At 40.3% G+C, this 20430-nt stretch overlaps 1 protein-coding gene across 5 annotated transcripts in view; it reads right to left on the reverse strand.

The window, feature by feature from the left end:
- Nucleotides 1-20430, reverse strand: part of espn (espin) — a 101761-nt gene that overhangs the window by 26135 nt on the left and 55196 nt on the right. For 3 of the 5 annotated variants that reach the window (XM_072912863.1, XM_061975616.1, XM_061975637.1), the window contains exons 6-8: nt 17658-17922; nt 16958-17235; nt 6050-6211 (exon numbers count right to left, since the gene is read on the reverse strand). In XM_072912863.1, the coding sequence (XP_072768964.1) occupies nt 6050-6211; nt 16958-17235; nt 17658-17922 (705 nt within the window). The remainder of the gene's footprint in view (nt 1-6049; nt 6212-16957; nt 17236-17657; nt 17923-20430) is intronic. The other 2 variants (XM_072912868.1, XM_061975626.1) reach the window with 1 other exon arrangement.

Consider the following 20430-nt stretch of genomic DNA (forward strand, 5'->3'; position numbering starts at 1 on the left):
ACAAATATGTTCTCCTGCATGCTCACGTCCTATGTTTTGGAAAAATTGCATCTTTCAGTCTAAGCACAACAGCTAAAACGTCCTTAAAAACTTCCACTTTTAAAACCAGTCATTAAGAGTCTGCATTTTTCCTCTTTAAAACGCCTTGTTGTGTAAACAAGTGTCCATCACAAATTTTTTTGCGCTTTTATTAAAAATAATTTATTGTAAACAGCCCCTTATTTACAACAGGTCTGTAATATCTCTAATTATTTAGACTATTTTGTTTTTAATATGCAATAAACACACACAAAAGAAATAGATTATCAAATTAATTGTGATTCCTACATGTAACGATTCTTCGTCGATTTAATTTTTTTTTAAACAAATAGTATTATTTTTAATATTTTAATTCCTTTTTTAAAAATTTTTTAAAATTGTGTTCTTGGGCAAGACACTTTACCCCTTGCTCCTGATGGCTGCTGGTTAGCGCCTTGCATGGCAGCTCCCGCCATCAGTGTGTTAATGTGTGTGTGAATGGGTGAATGTGGAAATAGTGTCAAAGCGCTTTGAGTACCTTGAAGGTAGAAAAGCGCTATACAAGTATAACCCATTTATCATTTATTATTTATTCATTTATATAAAATCTGTCTTGTCCAGCCACTCAGGCAAATTATATTGTTTATGTAGAGCAGGGGTGTCAAACTAATTTTAGATCGGGGGGCCACAAAATCTACTCCCAAGTGGGCTGGACAGGTAAAATAATGACACCATAACTTAAAAATAAAGACAACTTCAAATCGTTTTCTTTGTTTAAAAATAGAACAAGCACATTCTGAAAATGTACAAATCATAATGTTTTTTTTTTTTACACTTACATGTTGCGGTTAATAGTATTCTACCTTTATTTGTCGTTATTTATACTTTCTGAATAAATTATGTGATAATGTTAATCAGTCAACTCATTGGTGTTCATTTTCAATCCATCAAGATAAAACAATAATATCAAAATCAAATTACAGGATGTTATTTATCTAGTTTGCTCTTTTTCCTCGACTAGGAAACTAACATCAACAGGTCTGTAATATCTCTAATTATTTAGACTTTTTTTTTTTAATATACAATAAACACTAACTAGTAGGGGTGTCAAAACAAATCATCAATTATCAAATTAATTGCGATTCCTACATGTAACGATTCTTCGTCGATTTAAAAAACAAAACAAATAGTATTATTTTTAATATTTTAATTTTTTTTAAATCAGTCTTGACCAGCCACTCAGGCAAATGCTATTGTTTATGTAGAGCAGGGGTGTCAAACTCATTTTAGATCGGGTGCCACAAAATCTACTCCCAAGTGGGCTGGACAGTGGCCTAGTGGTTAGAGTGTCCGCCCTGAGATCGGTAGGTTGTGAGTTCAAACCCCGGCCGAGTCATACCAAAGACTATACAAATGGGACCCATTACCTCCCTGCTTGGCACTCAGCATCAGGGGTTGGAATTGGGGGTTAAATCACCAAAAATGATTCCCGGGCGTGGCACTGCTGCAACCTACTGCTCCCCTCACCTCCCAGAGGGTGAACAAGGGGATGGGTCAAATGCAGAGGACAAATTTCACCACACCAAGTGTGTGTGTGACAATCATTGGTACTTTAACTTTAACATTCTGAAAAAGTACAAATCATAATGTTTTTTTTTTTTTACACCTACATGTTGCGGTTAATAGTATTCTACCTTTATTTGTCGTTATTTATACTTTCTGAATAAATTATGTGATAATGTTAATCAGTCAACTCATTGGTGTTCATTTTCAATCTATCAAGATTAGGGATGTCCGATAATGGCTTTTTGCCGATATCCGATATTCCGATATTGTCCAACTCTTTAATTACTGATACCGATATATACAGTCTTGGAATTAACACATTATTATGCCTAATTTGGACAACCAGGTATGGTGAAGATAAGGTACTTTAAAAAAAAATTAATAAAATAAAATAAGATAAATAAATTAAAAACATTTTCTTGAATAAAAAATAAAGTAAAACAATATAAAAACAGTTACATAGAAATTAGTAATAGAAAAGCGCTATATAAATCCCAGGTATTATTAATGGTTAGTACTATTAGTGGACCAGCAGCACGCACAATCATGTGTGCTTACGGACTGTATCCCTTGCAGACTGTATTGATATATATTGATATATAATGTAGGAACCAGAATATTAATAACAGAAAGAAACAACCTTTTTGTGCGAATGAGTGTAAATGGGGGAGGGAGGTTTTTTGGGTTGGTGCACTAATTGTAAGTGTATCTTGTTTTTTTTAATGTTGATTTAATAAAAATAAAAAAAATTGATACTGATAATAAAAAAAAAACGATACCGATAATTTCCGATATTACATTTTAACGCATTATCGGCCGATATTATCGGACATCTCTAATCAAGATAAAACAAAATCAAATTACAGGATGTTACTTATGTAGTTTGCTCTTTTTCCTTGACTAGGAAACTAACATTATGCGTTTTTTTTTTACATACAGTATGTAGCATAATCTACAAAAATACAAAGAATTGCTATTGTGACATCTAGTGGACACATTTAGAACAGCAGTTTCTTTCATTCAAACATTTCGGCTCATTTTTTGAACTCATCCCAGCAGGATGGATAAAACCTGTTCGCGAGGGCCTTATGTTTGACACCCCTGATGTAGCGGCTCATATCTGCGGTACAGATTTTCTTTAGAAAGGAGAAGTGTGGGATACTTCTCGTTTTGCCTTATTTGTATTTGACTTTATGAAATGTTTGGGTAGAATATTAAACACAACCTGTTTTCTTTTAAGTAAAATAGAAATGTATCAGAGCTGTTATCTATTTTATGGAGGAATGTAGTTAATCATAGAACTGGTACCCAATCTTATTAAAAAAGTATTGAGAATCAATTCTGAATCGAGTCATTACCCCCAAGAATCAAATCGAATCGTGTGGTGCCCAAAGATTCACAGCCCTACTACCTAGAAAAAAATTGGCTGCACCAAAAAAAAAGTGTCTTAATCACCAATCGACTGGTGTCCAAAATCTGTCTTTTTGGTCTGCATTGGCATGCCTGTTTAAACACCTGAAGGAGCATCCAGACTGTTGACCGTGACAGATGTAAGCAGCCATGCTCTCGATGTCTGTCGTCCTTCTGCTGTATTTAATCAACTCATTCAGACACAATAACACTCCTAATATGGCCCACTCCGCCCCAAGGCTAAACATTTGGGGCGGAAGCCATCTGCTGCTGTAAGTGATAGTCCTTTAACCCCCACGCCCACTGCACCCCTTCCCATTACACGCGTCTGACACGCTCACAAAGTGTGCCACAACCCAAGTTAATGGACCGTGACGGAAAAACCAACCCCGCCCCTTTTATTCTTCAGACGCGTGCTCATCATCGAAGCCCCCCTTGCTCTTAGAGCCCCCCTAGGGAGTTTAGGGGGGAGGGCAGTGTCCAGATGAGTCATGGCAGCACGTGCCGCTGATTAGCCGGCCCATCTGCTCGGAAGCCTCTGGGACCAGGAGGGGCCCCTCTGAGGCTGTAATTGGCTCAATGGGGATTATCCTCCATATCAACACAACACCCCCACTCCTGATTCCCATGAGATTATAAGAATACATCTCCAGAGACATAGATAATTGCGTTTGACGGACCCCTTGTTCTGTCGCCTGTGGAGGTATGTAGCAACAAATGAACTGAACAATACCAGGGAAAAACATTTAGTCTCACAGGACTTTAACTAACTGTGGCTCTCTTTTTTTTTTTTTTAAAGGATAATTCAATTTCCCAGAGCTGTCACCATCTTGAACTCAAACTTGTAATAAATAATTCACCCCTATACAATAACCTACCCTAATACCCTACTGTGCAATATTACCCTTCGAGTGCGAATACGCCCGACACTGATTGTTATTACTTTATTACTCTGGTACTCTTGTTTATGGTACAGTATTTTGTATATTGTACAGGATTGCTTATTGTTTTTATTGGATAGTAGTCTGTTTATTTCAATTCTTATTTTTTATCTTTATTACTTCTTGTGTGATTTATTTTTATTCCATTTTTGTTTCCACTACCGCCCCTTAAATTGGAGTCCTTAATCTCGTTATATGCAAATATAATGACGATAAAGTCCATTCTAATCTATTCTATCATCCCACCAATGTTTTAAATGTTAACAGACTGAGTAATTAATGCATTTGAAAAAATACTATGATTTGTTTTTCATATTTTTGTTTCATTAAAATGTCTACCTCCTATTTAAATTTAAAATATTTCCAATACACATATTTGTAGCCATTTATACTTATATCAAAATGTATATTTGTATGAACTATTTTCCAGAGCAAGATAAATCATCCATGTTATAATATAATCCAAACTACCCTAAATAAACCCAAATTTAAAAAAACAAATAGACATCACAAACTGTCTCGAATGCACACCCGGTACAAATTTGAGACTGGCAGTGACGTGCGGTGAGGTTCATGGCTGGTGAGGCACTGACTTCATCACAGTCAGATTTACAAACATATGAACCCTAAAGAGTATCTTATTCACCATTTGATTGGCAGCAGTTAACGGGTTATGTTTAAAAGCTCATACCAGCATTCTTCCCTGCTTGGCACTCAGCATCAAGGGTTGGAATTGGGGGTTAAATCACCAAAAATGATTCCCGGGCGCGGCGCCCCTGCTGCCCACAGCTCCCCTCACCTCCCAAGGGGATGGGTCAAATGCAAAATTTCACCACACCTAGTGTGTGTGTGACAATCATTGGTACTTTAACTTAACTTTAACTTTACACATTCGAACTGTAGCACACAAAAAAGCACATTTAATTTAAAAAAAAAACGTTATTATGATCTTACCTTTACTTATAAATGAAGTCCATGTGCAGCTCCTTCTGAACAAAAGCATCGATAACTTGTTTATAGAAGTCTTCCTTATCTTTCTTCAGTTTTAAAAGTCTCTCTGTCTCGATGGAGATCTTCCTTTAAGTATTACCTCCTGCTTCAATTGAAAGTCCAGTTTAGAAAACGGTTTTATTTTAGATATGTAATCCTCCATGTTAAAAGTCCAGGCAAGAGGAAAAAATAAACGATCGCTGCTAACTGTTGCTGCTTGTTGTCACTTCTTCTGCAGCCGAGTAGTCGCAGAAATGCTCCCTGGGATCACTACCGCCCTCTACCACCAGGAGGCGGGATTACTGCGAGCCTCACCCAGTGCGTCTTCGCAGCAGTTTTATGATTACTCAGCACAAGAAATACGTTACACACATACAGTTGTTGACAAAATACACTGTACATTATATACCTCAGCTAACTAAACTATGGAAATGTATGATATAATTCATATAGCAATACGGTCTCACTGCACAGCAGGCCAGCAGTTAGCCGAGTCATTGCGCAATCCATGGTGAGGCTCAACTGACTGCTGACTCACCGCAAGTCTCTTCTCAGTATTTGAACGGCAAGTGTGAAAATTCAGTGATTTTGAATAAAAAATAATCTAAAACTGATGAAGTTAAATGGAAAATAACTTTATAGTATAATCATTGGATACATATAACAATTTAATTATTTATTTTTATTTTTAAATTTTTTTTCTTTCCATGATGGCACGTGAGGGCCCGCCTCACCTGCCTCCCCTGACTGCACGTCACTAGAGACTGGTATTGTCCTTTTTATACAATATCTAGTCATGATGACACTGACTTAAGCCCTTAATGGACTGACTGTCCACGTGTGTTCCATTGTAGCTTCTCGGACAGTTTACACAGGAGGCTCACAAGGTGATGGAAATGAGGGGTCAGTTTGCATCATACAGCAAACAAAAAGCTGAAAAGGACACAGGATTATATAACATGCGGAGTGGCATAATGCATAGGCAAATACCGCCTACAACATGGTTAACCTGATGCCAACAAACTGTCATGGATAAATGTCATCCCAAAAAATAAATTTCCTGAGGGCCTGAGATACTCACTGAGTGCAAAACTTATATGTATAATGGTGTGACATTGTGTTACCTCCTCCTTCGGTGCCATGTCTTTGCTCCCACGGAGCTCGACGGTGTCACTCCCGAGGGTCTTGTAGTAGTCCCCAGTGCTCGGCTGCTTACTGAAGCTCCTAGACTTCCTGTTCGAGTCCGCCCGTCGCAAATTGTCGTGGTTTTCACCCACCGTTAGCTGCTTCAGAAGAAAAAAAAAAAAAGTGCTAAAATTATTCTAAAGTCTTTTTGTATTTTGATTGAGAGTATTTGAACCATACAGACTAAATATATTGAGAAACCAATATGTTAAGTTTTTCTTTTTAATATGGAGATCTATGTTGTGAAAAGTTTGGGACAACACATCATGATTAGTGGATTTTCTTTCCAGATTAGCACTCTTCAGCTGACAAAGCAGCTTTATTTTAACAACTGAACAAAGCTCGTATTCAGCTCCAATGCGGCGTTGGCATTTATGTTTTAGGTAATAATTGCAGTGCACACTGCAAGAGTTCGTGTGCAGCTTGGTGTAAGCGAGAAACCTTGAAGTGCGCAGTGCAAAGCCACACTTTTTCACTTTCTTCTCTGGGGCTGAAGTCTTGTCAAAAACTCAATTTAAACATAAATCACAGCTGAATTTTAACTAGTTAGTTTGTGTCTACCGTAGGGCTGGGCGATATTGCCTTTTTTTAATATCGCAATATTTTAAGGCCATATCGCGATACACGATATATATCTCAATATTTTGCCTTAGCCTTGAATGAACACTTGATGCATATAATCACAGCAGTATGATGATTCTATGTGTCTACATTAAAACATTCTTCTTCATACTGCATTAATATATGCTGCTTTTAAACTTTCATGCAGAGACGGAAATCACAACTAAAAAAATCACTATTTTTTTCCATACGGTGTTTATCTGGAAATGTTTGCCTCGGCATTTTGATGGTGTGGATGTGTGGCACCAAACGGAGATATAGACGTGCGGAGTAAGCACTGTTCATTGTCTAGCGGGTGACTTTTCAAATGATGCTACATTTTAGCAGTGTAGCCGAGTGTCCTGGGTTTGCCTATACAGTGTACTTATCTAATAAAATAATAAACGGGAGACATTAGAGCAGGTTCGGTATCCACCGCTTCTTTAATGTCAACATCACACACCTCGTTCCACAACCACACACACCCTACGTCACAGCCCTATGGCAACAACTCTGGAGGGACAAAACTCCTCTTCCTTACCTAACACACTCCGGTAACTTGGGACACCCTGAACTGTTTGTTACAGCAGTAATGCTACTTTTTATAGCAACACTTTCGCCCCACACTTGACAAATTACGGTTGTCTGTTCGACATATTCCCACTTGAAGCCAAACCACCGCCAGACGATGGACCCCCTGCTGTTTTTCTTGGGAATTAATTATTCCTCCATTTGTTACCAGATTCGCACCTTCGCTCTCTTGTATTAGCGCTCGCACCACTCCGCTAGCATCACAGCTAACATTACCATATCTCTACCTCTCTGCTCGGGGAGGGCGTATACGTATGTGACGTATGACGTGACAGTATGTGACGCGTGTAAGAAGGTGCGCTTGCTGTCTGTGAGAAGGAAAGAGCGAGGAGAGCCTGTAGTGTAATGCCCGCAGCTAAAAGCAACTGCGTGAGAACGTCTACTCGATATCACGATATAGTCATTTTCTATATCGCACAGAGACAAACCCGGGATATATCGCGTATATCAGACCTGGGCAAATTAAGGCCCGGGGGCCACAAGCGGCCCTTTGAGCTTTTCAATCTGGCCCGCCGGACATTCCCCAATTTTTTTTTTAGATCTTTAAGATGGAAAGTGTAGCTGCCATTATGATGTGCAGTGATGTTTTCTAATGACTGTAAGTCTTGAACTATACTAAATATTTCAATGGTAGGAATCTGCGCTTTGGGATGATATACCATTTACTATGGTCATCTAATTAGTTACAATTGTAATCTAATTAGTTACTATGGTAATCTACGTCACAGCAACACAGACACCAAGCAGTGTGGGCGGGAAGCGTTTCCACAGACGCGGAAGAAGATTTTCACAACAAAGTTCTAAAGCTTAGTGATATATGATATGTATCAGATTGTCGGTGGGTTTATTTTGTACCCTTCGCGTTCATATTTCCCTGTTTGTTGCATTTTTGTTGCGTTTCACTTGATTGTAAAATATGTCGATCAAAAGGGGGTGTGACGTTTATATTGTGTCAATATTCAGTGTTTTATCGTTCATGGATAAATGTAAAATTCCATTATGTTTTTTAAGGCGGTCTGTCATAACGTTTTTAGCATTCAATCAGACATTATTGTGAGGCTTTGTATTAGTGTTCCTAAAAATAGATATACCGGCCCCCAGACACATTTTTTTCTCTAAATGTGGCCCCCGAGTCAAAATAATTGCCCAGGCCTGGCGTATATCGATATATCGCCCAGCCCTAGTCTACCGATACATTGTAATAATGTTATCCAATGATTGCCTAGTTTGGCTCCTTCATTGACATCAATGGACGCTCAGCTTCAACACTGCACTCTGACGCTACCATAATGAATGAGAAGAAAGTCGCGTAGTGATTCTGATCAAAAGCTGAACGCATTCTAGCACATGTTTAGTCAAAGATATGTAAACAGAAAAGTACCGTATTATTCGGAGTATAAGTCGCACCTGCCGAAAATGCATAATAAAGAAGGAAAAAAACATATATAAGTTGCACTGGAGCCTGGCCAAACTAAGAAAAAAACTGCGACTTATAGTCCGAAAAATACGGTATGTATTTTACCACTTATTTTATTTTGACATTTTAGAGAAAACTGAGCTACCCTTGCAGTCTCAAAGCAATCGCCACTGGTATGGAGGCGTAGAATTTGGTGTTTAAAGTTAAAGTACCAATGATTGTCACACACACACACACACACACACACACACACACACACACACACACACACACACACACACACACACACACACACACACACACACACACACACACACACGAGGTGTGCCGAAATTATTCTCTGCATTTGACCCATCACCCTTGATCACCCGCTGGGAGGTGAGGGGAGCAGTGGGCAGCAGCGGTGGCCGCGCCCGGGAATAATTTTTGGTGATTTAACCCCCAATTCCAACCCTTGATGCTGAGTGTTACGCCCCTGACTAAATAAACACAGACGCTGGTCGACCTTTATTACTGTGAAATGTTCATTTTTTGAAATGTCAGCATGCAACATTTAAAATGTTTTCAGGATTAAAAAAAACATTTGCACATTCTGAATGCTCGTAAAAGTGTAACTACTTTGAAAACAAATGACTATGAAAATTATGACTTGCTTTCTTTTTGTCCATCTTGTATAATAAGCCACTGAAAGCCAAATAAAAAGCAAACTATGGTTTTCTCGTTGCGGTTTGAACTACTAAGTTTTTAACAACTTTCAAGGTGTATTGTTCCACAATAGGGATAGGTTGATTGGCAACACTAAATTGGCCCTAGTGTGTGAATGTGAGTGTAAATGTTGTCTATCTGTGTTGGTCCTGCGATGAGGTGGCGACTTGTCCAGGGTGTACCCCGCCTGCCGCCCGAATGCAGCTGAAATAGGCTCCAGCACCCCCCGCGATCCCAAAAAGGGACAAGCGTTAGAAAATGGATGGATGGAGTATTGTTATACAACCTCGGTGGCATTGGACTTCAGAAGTTACACTGTACAGACTATTTATTTCACCACAATATTTTTGTTTTACAGTGTCACGTTCAGATAGAACTTCTATGACAAACCTGGTAACTTTTGTTGACTGGATAGGAGTGTAATATGAGCAGTGTACACAGACAGAGGGTTTGATTCGCACCCGCCAGGGAGATGGGACAACAATAGCATTAGCGCAACCCACCACACACACATTATACACATCTTTAAAAAAGACCTATATACACAAAGTGAGACTTCCCTTTACCATATAGCCCTTATTGTATGTTGTATTGTACTCTGTTATAAACGTTAAGCCAGGTTGCTGTTTTGTAACGCATATTTGCTAGCTCTTTTACCCTCCGTTTTGTCTAACAGGTAGTTTTATTCCATAAGTACAAGCAACTATTCCTGATAGCAATCAATACAACAGTTGAGGTCTGTTTAAGAACACCATCTAAATATGCCAAACCACATTGCAACATATTTATTTATCTGCTAAAAAAAACCCAATTAAACAAAAGTGTCACAAGAGAGCATCACCCCTGCCATTGCACCCCGTAACACCTTACCTTGACGTTTAGTGTCTCCTGGAGCTTTCCTGCAGTCTCCACAGAGTCTCGACCACAAAGCCCAGCAGAGCGCTTGAGTAGCTGTCACCAGATCTAGAGCGTCACCACTTCTCTACACCTGTCACTCTACCTGCCCTCTCACTTTACCCACAGGGCCTCATCAATAACCTATAGGGCCGGCCTTCCAGTAAGTGATGATGTCACCATTGGCCTACACTCTAACCACGCACCCACCTGCACAGTTATGTAAAGCACAACAACCTAATAATAATGTAGACTTCAGTACCTTTTAGTTTGACAAAACACTCTCATTCAGTGTCTCAAAGTCCATCAATTCTGGAGTACAGATCTAAACACTTGACAGTCAAAGCAGTCATTTGTTTGCTAGATTCACACAAAACAGATGAGTCAATGCAAATTTGGTGATTCAAGTGCCTTTCTACAGCAGTAAGTGATCCCGTGGATGAGCTCAGTGTTCTGTTTCTATAGAGCCCTGGGTAAATATTCTTTGTAACTATGTTTATAGTCCACGCTCAAGTTAGGTGTGTATGATACGTGCAGTCCCAAGGAGAGGCTTATGTTAAATTGTTAATGAGGACTCGGCTCGGCTGGTCTATTGGGTAAAGAAAGGAGAAGGAGCGGCACTAATTAAAATCCTCTCCCCCACATGACTATATGGTACACAAAAACACACACACGGCTCACCCAGGAGACGGGATACTTTCGCTACCTCTGAACTGACATCAGCTAAGAAGCTAAACTAAGAACAACTTCATTTGCATGGAACAATCAGTCTCCTCTATCCTAATTCCGTCTCGTCTGAAAGTATTTTCTGCTGATGACCCTAATTGTGCATCACCATATCAATGATTGCACTTAATTATAACAATTGTAATCCACTGATCCATTTCAGTTGTAGCAACCTTGATTGTATAATTGTTCTTGGTTTTTCATAGCCAGATACCAAGAGGTTAATTTATTTATTGAGTGAAAGCGATCCCCTTTGATAACTTTCCTCATTTTACTTTTCCCAAAGCAATAAAATATAACGCAACTATCACAACAGTCAATAGTGTATTTCGCAGATCCAGTAGTGTTACAACTACTGTCAAAGCTGAATTTAAGTTCTGGCTTATTGTCTGCTCTTTAGTCACACTTTTGAGTGATCCGTGGCCAGATTAATTACCGGAATTGTGTTCAAACCCATCACAGCGAGCGCAGTGTGTCAACTGCGGGGCTCGACTCAGTAATGAGCATCTTCGTTAGCATTGTTAGCCATGCTAACACAATAACATCATTGTGGCCACTCTTACACAAGGGCAATAGCCCAGCTGATGAGGCACTAGTGGAGATGGCATGGTGACAAATGTATGCCAAACATCAAAAATGTGTCAACCGCTTTAAAGATAGCATATGCTTGTAGCCATTTTAATGCATAATCCCTTACAGGACATAGAATGAGCATAATAATCAAATAAATTATTGATTATTTATTATAAATATAATTCACTTCACTATTCAACCATGAGCAATTGAACTGTTGTTTCGCAATTGAGACAAAACTCATGTTGAACAATACCTGTTTTAGTAATTGCTGTCTCAAAAAGCCCAAACCTGAAAGCTGTCGGAAGTTGAGGTACTTCCATGTAAAGTTTCACGATAGCAGCAATACAAAACAAGGCCCTGTCTCTCAATAGTAAAGAATCCTTAAAAAAATCCAGAATCCAGAAGATGATCCGGATCACCTCTCCATTTCTGACATTTCCTAAAATATGTGATCATAATCCATACATCATTTTTGTTTCCATAGCGGAATTAAATTAAACCTCTTGCTAGTAATCCATTCTCTTTAAAGGCCTACTGAAACCCACTACTACCGACCACGCAGTCTGATAGTTTATTTATCAATGATGAAATCTTAACATTGCAACACATGCCAATACGGCCCGGTTAGCTTACTAAAGTGCAATTTTAAATTTTGCGCGACATATCCTGCTGAAAACGTCTCGGTATGATGACGTCAGCGCGTGACGTCACGGATTGTAGAGGACATTTTGAGACAGCATGGTGGCCAGCTATTAAGTCGTCTGTTTTCATCGCAAAATTCCACAGTATTCTGGACATCTGTGTTGGTGAATCTTTTGCAATTTGTTCAATGAACAATGGAGACAGCAAAGAAGAAATCTGTAGGTGGGAAGCGGTGTATTGCGGGCGGCTGCAGCAACACAAACACAGCCGGTGTTTCATTGTTTACATTCCCGAAAGATGACAGTCAAGCTTAACTATTGGCCTGTGGAGAACTGGGACAACAGCGACTCTTACCAGGAGGACTTTGAGTTGGATGCGGAGACGCGGTACCGTGAGTACGCATGCAGCTGCGGCTTCCAAACATTTGATCGCTTGCCCGTACGTGCGTGCCGCTATGTGCATGTCACGTACGTAACTTTGGGGACTTTGGGGAAATATATGTGCTGTATGAACTTTGGGGAAGTGAACGGTACTTTGGGCTGTGGGATTGAGTGTGTTGTGCAGGTGTTTGAGTTGTATTGGCGGGTTATATGGACGGTAGGGGGGAGGTGTTTGTTATGCGGGATTCATTTGTGGCATATTAAATATAAGCCTGGTTGTGTTGTGGCTAATAGAGTATATATATGTCTTGTGTTTATTTACTGTTTTAGTCATTCCCAGCTGAATATCAGGTCCCACTCGCCTCTCACAGCATCTTCCCTATCTGAATCGCTCCCACTGCCCTCTAGTCCTTCACTCTCACTTTCCTCATCCACGAATCTTTCATCCTCGCTCAAATTAATGGGGAAATCGTCGCTTTCTCGGTCCGAATCGCTCTCGCTGCTGGTGGCCATGATTGTAAACAATGTGCAGATGTGAGGAGCTCCACAACCTGTGACGTCACACTACTCGTCTGCTACTTCCGGTACTGGCAAGGCTTTTTTATCAGCGACCAAAGTTGCGAACTTTATCGTCGATGTTCTCTACTAAATTCTTTCAGCAAAAAAATAGCAATATTGCGAAATGATCAAGTATGACACATAGAATGGACCTGCTATCCCCGTTTAAATAAGAAAATCGCATTTCAGTAGGCCTTTAAATGCTGTAAAAGTAGTCACACAGTTTGTGTAGTTATTAGCCTCAACCCAAGTGACCGTATGTTAAGGCTAAAAGGCTAACGCTAAATCGGATGTGTTTGTGTTGTTGGTGTGAGATAAACAATGGCATTTATCATTTGTATATTGTTATTTACAGCGGCAATTGACACAAAAAGAACTCACCTGACCCTCATTAATTCCCCATTTACTAAGGGGATGACTTTCTGACTGTTGAACACTGTGGCAAAAGTCGAGCTGACTTTTTGTGTAAAATTTGTTACACCTTGTTTTTAAATCATATTGTTTTGTATCTTATTGCTTTGTATTTGATTTACTCACACTTTAGTAAAATAAATATGCCTTATTATTCTCTACTTCCATAGTAGCAATGTAGAAATATACTGTCCCACTCATCCATACCATCAGTCTGATTTGTATAAACTACCCTAAACAGTGAAGAAAAGTCATAAACGACACATGTCTATAGGAACCGATAGTTCCAGTAACTTAAAGTTCCTGAACTCTTGGTAGAAAGGGTCTTTTGTCTCTGTGGGTAGAGGTGGGGAACGCTGGCATACACACACACAGAGAACTTAATTAATTAAAGTACCAATGATTGACACTAGGTGTGGTGAAATTTGTCCTCTGCATTTGACCCATCCCCTTGTTCACCGCCTGGGAGGTGAGGGAAGCAGTGGGCAGCAGCGGTGGCCGCGCCCGGGAATCATTTTTGGTGATTCAACCCCCAATTCCAACCCTTGATGCTGAGTGCCAAGCAGGGAGGTAATGGGTCCCATTTTTATAGTCTTTGGTATGACTCGGCCGGGGTTTGAACTCACAACCTACCAATCTCAGGGCGGACACTCTAACTACTAGGCCACTGAGTAGGTGGCCTTCACTTGTTCCTTATCCCACTTCTGACATTTCCTGAAAGTTTCATCAAAAACCGCCCGTAACTTTCGAGCTACATTGCTAGCTATTAATCAATGTGATGGTGAGTCACCAGGTCCTCTCTCAGGTCCACCATTAGTGACTTCTATCAGTCCATAATCATCCAATGTTTAGTTCCTATAGCAGGGGTCGGGAACCTTTTCGGCTTAGAGAGCCATGAAAGCCAAATATTTTAAAAGGTAATTCCGTGAGAGCCATATAATATTTTTGTTTTAACACTGAATACAACTAAATGCGTGCATTTTTAAGTAAAACCAACATTTTTAGAGTACCGTATTTTCCGCACTATAAGCCGCCCCGGGTTATTAGCCGCACCTTCAATGAATGGCATATTTCAAAACTTTGTCCACCTATAAGCCGCCCCGGGTTATAAGCCGCGCCTACGCTGCGCTAAAGGGAATGTCAAAAAAACAGTCAGATAGGTCAGTCAAACTTTAATAATATATTACAAACCAGCGTTCTAACAACTCTGTTCACCCCCAAAATGTAATGTGCAAATGTGCAATCACAAAAATAGTAACACTCAAATTAGTGCAGAGCAATAGTAACATCAATAACTCAACGTTGCTCGAACGTTAATGTCACACAACACACAAAATAAAGATTTAAAGCTCACTTTCTGAAATTATTCCTCATCCATAAATCCCTTGAATTCTTCTTCAGTGTCTGAATTAAAAAGTTGGGCGAATACGGCATCCAAAATGGCCGGCTCCGTCTCGTCGAAGTCATCAGAGTCAATGTCGCTGTTGTTGTCCAGCAGTTCCGTGAATCCTGCCTTCCGGAAAGCTCGGACCACAGTTGAGACCGATATATCCGCCAGGCATTTACAATCCACTGGCAGATGTTGGCGTATGTCGTCCGGCGCTGTCTCCCTGTCTTAGTGGCGCAGGTCATCTTGTTGCTTCCTCTACCTACGCACCATTGATTCATTTATGTTCAATTCTCTCGCTGCTGCTCTATTTCCGTGTTCTACTGCGTGACTTATTGCCTTGAGTTTGAATTCTGCGTTGTACGCGTGTCTCTTAATAGGAGCCATTTTGTGGTCTTTACAGATGTAAACACACAAATGAAATGAAACGCAATATCCGGGGGCTTCTTCTTCTACGGGGGCGGGTGGTTGCTTACAGTAGAAGAAGAAGCGCTTCCTCTTCTATGGGGGCGGGTGCTTACCTTGGCGGTTGCTTACCATAGAAGAAGAAGCGCTTCCTCTTCTACGGGGAAAAAAGATGGCGGCTGTTTACCGTAGTTGCGAGACCTAAACTTTATGAAAATGAATATTAATATTAATCCATATATAAGGCGCACCGGGTTATAAGCCGCACTGTCAGCTTTTGAGAAAATTTGTGGTTTTTAGGCGCGGCTTGTAGTGCGGAAAATACGGTATAATAAGTCTCTCATTATTTTTTAATAACATTGTTATTCAGAAGCTAACCAATAAAAAATAAAATACTTCTTACCATTAAAGGGGAACATTATCACCAGACCTATGTAAGCGTCAATATATAGCTTGATGTTGCAGAAAAGAAACCATATATTTTTTTAACCGATTTCCGAACTCTAAATGGGTGAATTTTGGCGAATTAAACTAAACGCCTTTCTATTATTCGCTCTCGGAGCGATGACATCACAACGTGACGTCACATCGGGAAGCAATCCGCCATTTTCTCAAACACATTACAAACACCGAGTCAAATCAGCTCTGTTATTTTCCGTTTATTTCGACTGTTTTCCGTACCTTGGAGACATAATGCCTCGTCGGTGTGTTGTCGGAGAGTGTAACAACACGAACAGGGACGGATTCAAGTTGCACCAGTGGCCGAAAGATGCGAAAGTGGCAAGAAATTGGACGTTTGTTCCGCACACTTTACCAACGAAAGCTATGCTACGACAGAGATGGCAAAAATGTGTGGATATCCTGCGACACTCAAAGCAGATGCATTTCCAACGATAAAGTCAAAGAAATCTGCTGCCAGACCCCCATTGAATCTGCCGGAGTGTGTGAGCAATTCAGGGACAAAGGACCTCGGTAGCACGGCAAGCAATGGCGGCAGTTTGTTCCCGCAGACGAGCGAGCTAAACCCCCTGGATGTCTTGGCTCACACCGTCCCTTATGCCACCGAAGATGATCAAGAGAAGAATATCGACCCTAGCTTCCCTGGCCTGCTGACATTAACTCCAAAACTGGACAGATCAGCTTTCAGGAAAAGAGAGCGGATGAGGGTATGTCTACAGAATATATTAATTGATGAAAACTGGGCTGCCTGCACTCTCAAAGTGCATGTTGTTGCCAAATGTATTTCATATGCTGTAAACCTAGTTCATAGTTGTTAGTTTCCTTCTTGAACAGGTGCGGTAGAAAACGGATGGCTGTATTAAAATGCATGAGAATGTTTTATGTTTTGAACGTTATTTTTAACACTGTGATTACCAGCGGAATTATACAGTACTTATCCTGTTAAGTAATGTCAGCTAAGATTGATCTGAGAGCCAGATGCAGTCATCAAAAGAGCCACATCTGGCTCTAGAGCCATAGGTTCCCTACCCCTGTCCTATAGAATAATAATGAAATTTAAATAATGATACTTAAGTCCATATGGTGTGGTCCTTACCTCCGTCTTTTTGCCGTTGTCGTCCACGTGGCGCAAGTTGCTCTTCACCTTCAGAAACTCAGCCGACGACGGTTCCTGGGGGGGCTTCGGTGCTGGATAGCCCGGAGGCGGAGGAGGAAGCGGGGGGGAATGCGGTGGAGGCGGGGGTGGATATGTGGGTGGAGGCGGTAGCTCTGGATCAGAATCAGAGTGACCTTTCTTGGGCCTGTCGGGATCCAAGTCTGGGTTTAGCATGTCCATGTATGCCTGCATATCAGAAATGGCTGTCTGTGATGCGCCTAAAACAAAGAGAACCACCAATTTAGCTATGTATTTACAAGCCAAGCACATACAGCTCTATTTTAATTTATATGCTTCTATGCTAGCAGAACACTATTGACTGAAACAATCAGAACACTGCCTCTCAAGTCTTACCTGACAAAACAATCTGCTATTTGGCCACTAGAGAGCAGCACCAGTATTGCTACTACTGCTAGTATAGTACTACACACTTCTTCAAGTTGATGCCTTCATAAAAGAACATACGCATAGGCTTCATCTCAGTCTTAATTTTCTGATTAAAATGCTAATTTAACTACTAGACTATCAGCACTAAGCGGAGCATACTTTTAAAAGATTTCAAATTCATCTTAGACAACCCTTGAAGAAGTTGGAGATGAAAGGCAAGTAGATTAGAATTAGTTTTAGTATAAAAAGAGACCTGTGTTTGCCACTGTGTTCAGCTGTGGGCCCCGGGACAATGTTAAGCTGCTCCTCTTCTCCCCGGTGCTGGACTGGCTGGAGTTGGCTGAGTCGTAGTTGGACAAGGAGCTGGATGGGGAACTAATATCAAAGGGTGCTGCTTGGCTGACGGGGGGCATTGTGGTGTTTGGGGAAGAGAGGCCGGAATCTGGCTGCTTGTTTTCTGGTTGCTTGTACTCGAGGTCTAGTGAGGGGTCCCGAGACAAAACACGATGCTCCACACTCTGTTAAAAGATGCAGATTATGTATGCAAATGTTATTTTCTGAAATGACATCAGCAGCATAAGTTATTTAATATGAAGTTGGTCCAGAAATATACGTATGTATCACAAGTTCTTGCATTAACAAAGTGAGCCAATTATTCAAGAACCCCAAAAATTAACATGTTCATTTGCCTGCCATTTTTTAAAAAGGGGATCAATGATGACTTCAATCTACATTTAACACTTTCTATGTTTTGGATATGCTTTGGTGTAGATTTTGGATAACTTTTGCTCCAGAGTCACATTTATAACCTACTTGCATGTTTGTGGAGGCATTCCCAGATTGCAAATGAAACCACGTCCTACCCTCTCTAAAAGTATCATAGTTTATGTTTAAAAAATGTACAATGTTAAAAATATATCTAGGAGATGAACGTCACCGCTATTTGTCCCCAGAGACGTTCAAAATAAACTTTATAAGCATTATTTAGATTTTCCCGGTCACAACATTTGGTACACCTGAACGATACAGAGCTGTATAAAATTGTATATTATAAAATTCACCGTTAATACTCATACTTGCCATCCCTCCCGATTTTCCCGGGAGACTCCCAAATTTCAGTGCCCCTCCTGAAAATCTCCCGGGGCAACCATTCTCCCGAATTTCTCCCGATTTCCACCCGGACAACATTATTGGGGGCGTGCCTTAAAGACACTGCCTTCAACGTCCTCTACAACCTGTCGCCACGTCCGCTTTCCCTCCATACAAACTGCGTGCCGGCCCAGTCACATAATATATGCGGCTTTTACACACACACAAGTGAATGCAAGCCATACTTGGTCAACGGCCATACAGGTCACACTGAGGGTGGCCGTATAAACAACTTTAACACTGTTACAAATATGCGCCACTCTGTGAACACACACCAAACAAGAATGACAAACACATTTCGGGAGAACATCCGCACCGTAGCACAACATAAACACAACAGAACAAATACCCAGAACCCCTTGCAGCGCTAACTCTTCCGGGACGCTACAATAAACACCCCCGCTACCACCAAACTCCGCCCCCGCCCACCAAGTTGATGTTGATATTTACCTCAGAAGGCTGCAAATAGAAAAGAGTCATTACATTTTTATTTAAATTTTACTTAATATACCATTGGTGTTTTTACGTTCGTTTTTTGAAAGTTGATTTTGCACTATTAAGTTATATAAGCGTTGCTTGTATAACTGTGTTAAAGCAAATCAGTGTAGCAAACTGAGCAATAATTAACGTTTTATTCATGCACTTTCTCTTGCTACTTCAAGGCTTGAATGTTTGATTCATTCATTATTGTTATTTTATTTTCAAATGTATTACTAGCCTGTGGAAAACGTTTATTTTGATATTTACCTCAGAAGGCTGCAAATAGAAAAGAGGAATTAAATTTTTATCTACATTTTATTTGATATGCCATTGATATTTTTTAATTATTATCATTATTTGAAACTCGATTTTGCATTTCACTATAAAGTTATATAAGCCTTGCTTGTTCAATATTCAATGCAAAACTTGTTTGGGTCCCTACTAAAAGGTTCATTTGTTCAACCTTGGCCCGCGGCTTTGTTAAGTTTAAAATTTTGGCCCACTCTGTACTTGAGTTTGACACCCCTGGATTACGGCGTCTCCACGGACTACAATGGCGGACACGTACAAATGTTCATGACTTATCCAGATTCCAAACACACATCAGCAAGTACCAGAAGGTAAGAAAAGTGGGTTTTGCATAATATTGCGAATGAAAACGCCAGATAATGTCTGCTAATGGGTGCCATTTTGCGGTCCTTATAGACACACCATAATACACCACACCATACCATAGGTTAAAGCAGTGTTTTTTAACCTTTTCTGAGCCGAGGCACATTTTTTCATTGAAAAAATCCCAAGGCACACCACCAGCAAAAAACATAAAAATTTTTTAACTCAGCACCCGATATAGACAGTGAAAAGTTGTTCTCGCAATTGTTGGATAAAAATTCTAACCATAACCAACCATGCACTGTAGCTCGTCTCAAAGTAGGTGTACTGTCACCACCTGTCACATCACGCTGTGACTTATTTGGAGTATTTTGGTGTTTTCCTGTGTGTAGTGGTTTAGTTCTTGTCTGGCGCTCCTAATTTGTTGTTGAATGTCATGTCATGTAGAGATGTACTTTGTGGACGCCGTCTGCTGCGCCACACGCTGTAAGTCTTTGCTGTCGTCCAGCATTCTGTTTTTGTTTACTTTGCAGCCAGTTCAGTTTTATTTTCGTTTTGCGTAGCCACCCCTAAGCTTCAATGCCTTTTGTTTATTTTTGGTTTAAGCATTAGACACCTTTTTACCTTCACGCTGCCTCCCACTGTCGCCTGCATATTGTGATCACGACACATCATGTTCCTGACGTCTACAAAGCAATTAGCTACCTGCTGCCGCCTATTGATATGGAAGAGTATTACACGGTTACTCTGCCGATCTCTAGACATCACAAATAATTACTGGTTTG

Source organism: Nerophis lumbriciformis, linkage group LG01 (genome assembly GCF_033978685.3).
Source record: "Nerophis lumbriciformis linkage group LG01, RoL_Nlum_v2.1, whole genome shotgun sequence".
Taxonomy (NCBI): Eukaryota; Metazoa; Chordata; class Actinopteri; order Syngnathiformes; family Syngnathidae; genus Nerophis; species Nerophis lumbriciformis.